The following is a 5055-nucleotide window of genomic DNA, read 5'->3' on the forward strand; positions in this document are numbered from 1 at the left end:
AAATTCGATTGAAGTGATATTTCATAAATTGTCGCAAAATAAGTTGGTGACAGATTTTTCACAATCATTCAGAAATCGTTGCAAACAAAGTTAGAAAACGGTTTAACTACCTAAAATTTTCCCATAATGACTATTTTCTTGTAGTGTATTTCCTAAAATGATTAAGCTTTAAACATGAGTTAGATTCTGATGTCACTTGTTACTCAAGTGAAGGGAGGTGAATTATAATATAAAATAATTTAAAAGACTTGAAAAGTTAAATAAATTTTTAAATTGATTTTAAATGTGGTGTCGAAGAAAAAGAGAATGACAAGTAAATAATAACAGAAAAATAAAAAGATGAGAGATTAGAGAGGAATATATTGGATTTTATCCTTGTTCATCCCAAAATCAGGGGGAGTATTTTAGGATTTCAAATATCATAGATCTTTTAAACCATAATAATTCCACAACTTTCTTAGAATAAGCTTTTGTCTTAGGTTCAGCTTTAAATTTTTATAATATATTAAGTTTCAAGATAACAATTCTCTCTTGTTTTACAATTACATATCTACAATGACTTACACATGCCAACTTTACTTGAGTGTTTTGCTCTTACAATACTAAAATAATATTTTAAGTGCATGTGAAAATTCTAAGAGCAATGGAGTGAATAGAAGAGAAATTATATTCATATTTTCAATGTGTTTTCAAAAGAACAATTATCCTTCTTTTATAGTAAAACATTTAGCAAAGAAAAAATAATGTTTTTATGTGTGATCGCTTTCATAATTGATCCGGCTATGATAATCGATTATGGCCTAACAAAATTATAAAGTTTTTGTTAAAACTGAACTATAATCGATTATAAAGGTTCCTTAAGATATCATTGAGCCATCAGATCCATTGTTCCTATTATGCAATTTGAAATTGAAGACAAACACCAAGAAGAGGAAAAGGACACGGTGCATCAGAATATCATTTGCATTTCCAATTAACAAACTACAAATATCTCAGATTATGTTGTCTTTAAACCTAAAAAAACTAGTACACAGACTTTTATTTAAAAAAACTATTTTATCAAGAACTAAACCAAATACCCACTTCAAACTGTAATAAAAAAACTATACTAATTTGAACTTATCTCATATTTAAGAACATTGCTAAAGAGGTTCTTGAGATTCATAAATGATGATCCATTTGGACCCAAAGCAGCATTTTGTGCTAATTTCTTCCATTCCAAAGCTTTCTCTTTCATCTCCTTACCTTTTCCCCCCTCCATCATCTCCTTCACAAGACTCTCAATCTTATCCCTCTTAGCATCTTCAATCTCCAAACCAATCCCCCATTCATGACAACTAAATCTACTATTAGTTTGTTGTTCAGCAAAGAAAGGCCAACATATCATTGGAACACCACCGCACACACTTTCCAACGTTGAATTCCAACCACTATGCGTCAAAAAACCTCCAATTGCTGAATGGTCTAAAACCTCCTCTTGTGGACACCAACTTGATAACATTCCTCTATCTTTCGTCTCTTCCAGAAACTCTTGAGGCAAAACAGCATTTTCGCCAGCAACAAGATCAGGCCTTATTACCCATAAAAATGATATTTTACTATTAGCAAGTCCCCAAGCAAACTCAACCATCTGTTCGTTTGTCATAACTGTAATACTTCCGAAATTCACATAAACTACGGAATTCGGTTCTTTGCTATTCAACCATTCTAAACACTCCGGCTCTTCCTTCCATAGATTAGAACCAAATGAATTCAACTCCTTATCAGTCACTTCCTTCGAGAGTAAATGCAAGGGACCAATGGAATAAACAGGAGGCAAATTAATTGATGAAAACGCTTCCAAAACATTATGCTCCAAATCATCAAAAGTGTTCAGAATAATTGCTGAAGCTTTTTCAGCTCTCTGGCACTCTCCTAATATAAAATCAAGCATAACATCATTTGGGTCTGTAGTTCTAACGAAGCTTGGAAAATCCTTTAAACGTATTTCTTTAATGCCTGGTACCCAATCTATAGAAGTCTCCAAATATCCATTTGTTATATAACTAGAGTCTGCATATCAAACACATTATTTACTTTATTGAACACTAAACATTAAAAATACATCCATCATAACTGAATTCTAATACAGTAAATTTGTGTGTCGGTGAATCATTACTCTTAAAAGATTTCCCATAAAGATATATGAAAGTAGTTGTTGACATTTATTTTTGGCACGTTTAAGTACATTTCTGACAATGATATGTGTATACTCAATCTACTGTGTTCATTTATTATTTTCTATCACATCACAATTTTTTTTATTTCTATCTTTCTTGAAGTCTATACACACACCTATATAGATGTCTCTAAAATATTTTCATATTTTTAATGCCTGTAAATTTTAATATTTTGTTCTTAAATCCCATAAAATCATGCAAATACTTATTATTTGACTTAAATTTTAATATTTTTTGAAAAATATGTTTAAAGTACTAATTTAAATATTTTATAAAAAATATAATTAAAATTAAATTTAGTTGATATCCTCTTAAAAACAGGGATTGGATCCTCTCCTTCTATTATTTCTCTCCAATTATCTCCTTCACAAATTTGTCTCTATCTCTCACTAACATTTTCCCTCTCTTCTTTTTTATATATTATATTTTATTAATGTGTATTATTATTACACTTGTTTGATTGAAGGAGAGGGATGTATGGAAGGAGATGATCCAATGTGCTTAAAAACATGGAAATATTTTTTTGTAGTGATTTAAACTTGTTAAATAAATGATTGAAAAGTTGAAAAATAATTAAATATATTTTTTTAACAAGAATTAAAATTATCTAAAAAATAGTTAAATAAAACAAAAAGAAGAAGAATACTTCATATTCTTTAAAATATATATTTTTGCTGAAAGTTCTTAACCATTGCGTATTTCTAAGAAAATATATTAAAATAAAAAATCGTTTTATAAACTATTTTGACAGATTACAAGCTTCTAAAATTTAAAGCAACCAACACATTAAAAATGTAACCAAAAACGATTTACCTTTGAGTGGTACTAAGCCCTTTTCAATGACTTGACGATATTGCATATATGCCATGAAGCCACATGCACTAGTTGTCCAATAAAGCACTTCAGGGACATTAATTTCTTGAGCAGCTTCCAATGTAAAAGTCATAACACCATCAGAAACTATGCAAGTGACAGGAGGGGTGTCTACAGCATTGTTGAGTTTTGCAAGAAGTTTTTTAAAGTGAGGTAAGCAAGTTTTTCTAGTAGACTCACACAAGGAAGGGATATCCTGTGTGACATCCACATCGGACTCAGGTAGACCATCAGGAATGGTTTCAAAACGAAAAGAGGAGAGACCGTTTAGAGAGTTAGGACCTCTAGATTTGAGAAGACGTTTGTGATTGTATTCAGTGTTAACAAAGGTGACATGAAAACCACCTTTGAAATGAAGAAGTTTTGCTAGTTTGAGCATTGGATTTATGTGACCTTGTGCTGGATATGGGATACACACAACATGTGACATATTCTTTGTTGTATTTAGAGAACCCATTTTGGTAGCAACTAGTTAAGTTTTTCTTTCAAAGCAAGAACTAACTAGAAAAAGAAAGAAATGATTTGAGTTTGTTTTCCAAGTTCATTGGATTAGAACTAGATATTTATAGGTGAAATAGGAATGGCGGTGGCAAATTTAAAAAGAATAAATATTGCTCTCAAGTGGATGGTAGTGGGGGATATATCTACATGAGCGGTTTGCTGATGCAAACATGAACGCATTAATGTCCACGTGTTTATTTTTTATTATTCCCAAGTGTAATATTATTTTTCATAACTAACTAGTGGGATACCGGTGCATCCGCACGGGTACTGGTGTTGTGCGCGCATTTGTTTTTCACAACGAAATATAAAATATATTTAACTATAAAAAAATGCCGTGTTTAATTCCAATGAATATTAGGTGGAAAAGCATTTTATATATATTAAATTACAATTACGTAAAATAAAAAGTATTTGTCATAACATGATTGCAACTTCTTTTCTTTATAGGTTATAAAGGTTGAAAATAATCTTTCCTTAACAGATTAAAGGATAGTCTTTTACGGCATCTCTTTTTAAAATGTAAATTTTAAAAGAAAAATATAAATTTGAAAAAAATCATAAGTTGATGAACACCTTAAAAAATTCTATAGTTAATAAAATAGTAATAACAATAAAAATATTATATTGATAATTAAAAATATTACACAAATATTTAGAATTTATATGCAGCTTAAAAAAACAATTACGTATATAATCTTGTTTAAAAAAATAAAGAGATACTAAAAAAAGTTGTATGAATAGTTTTGTTGTCTTGCTCAAAGTAAAATGTCAACACCAAATTTACATTCATAAGCCATCGCTTTTGTTTCTGGATGAACCTACCTCAGGTCTGGATTCTACAAGTGCTTACAGTGTAGTTGAAAAGATTAGTTGTTCCGTCCGGTAATATAGCGAATCCAGATGAAAGAAGTGCAACATAATCAGGATCGCCTCCATTTAGAACCACATTCATTGCAACTATGTCCACAGGTGCATATATCACAAATGATCCTGTTGTGTCTGTGCAACTCTCTTGTAATATCAACATGTTGCTTTGGCTTGAATTTGCACTCTACATGTTACATATGAAAACAAATTAATATAGTTTTTTCATAAAAAATTTAAATGATTAAATGTAACATAAATTCAACAACATACATTCACTCGAAGTAGCGAAACGCAGTTTCCAGTATCTCTTCCATTAGCAATATGTGCCATTTCTTGAACAACTCCACCATTAGAAAGAATATCCCACTGTTTTCAACAGGTTCAAAATGTTACATGAGTCATATAATAAATATAATTAAATGTTACATGATTAAAATAATGATTTGAAAATAATGTGCATAAAGTGAGATGACATAAGATAAAAAAGGGAACAAAATTTCATGCAAAAGTTTATTAGAGTCTTGATGAAAAAGTGCAGTAGGTGTCACACTTCCTAGAAAGGAGAAGTGTTAAAACATCAAGGAACATAACG

General features: G+C 30.2%; 2 protein-coding genes across 2 annotated transcripts; both read right to left on the bottom strand.

Annotated features, from left to right (window-relative positions):
• Nucleotides 1-918: 918 nt before the first annotated feature.
• Nucleotides 919-3624, bottom strand: LOC131617282 (7-deoxyloganetin glucosyltransferase-like). Its single transcript, XM_058888602.1, has 2 exons — nucleotides 3033-3624; nucleotides 919-2052 (listed from the first exon to the last, which is right to left on the bottom strand). Exons 1-2 carry the CDS (start codon nucleotides 3547-3549, stop codon nucleotides 1109-1111), a joined length of 1461 nt encoding a protein of 486 aa, XP_058744585.1. The 5' UTR covers nucleotides 3550-3624; the 3' UTR covers nucleotides 919-1108.
• A 702-nt stretch (nucleotides 3625-4326) lies between these two features.
• On the bottom strand, nucleotides 4327-4825 carry LOC131617284 (homeobox-leucine zipper protein HDG2-like). The gene is made up of 2 exons (XM_058888603.1): nucleotides 4734-4825; nucleotides 4327-4647 (listed from the first exon to the last, which is right to left on the bottom strand). The coding sequence occupies exons 1-2, from the start codon at nucleotides 4791-4793 to the stop codon at nucleotides 4420-4422; spliced, it is 288 nt and encodes a 95-aa protein (XP_058744586.1). The 5' UTR covers nucleotides 4794-4825; the 3' UTR covers nucleotides 4327-4419.
• Between the last annotated feature and the right edge of the window lie 230 nt (nucleotides 4826-5055).

Source organism: Vicia villosa, linkage group LG7, assembly GCF_029867415.1.
Source record: "Vicia villosa cultivar HV-30 ecotype Madison, WI linkage group LG7, Vvil1.0, whole genome shotgun sequence".
Lineage (NCBI taxonomy): Eukaryota > Viridiplantae > Streptophyta > Magnoliopsida > Fabales > Fabaceae > Vicia > Vicia villosa.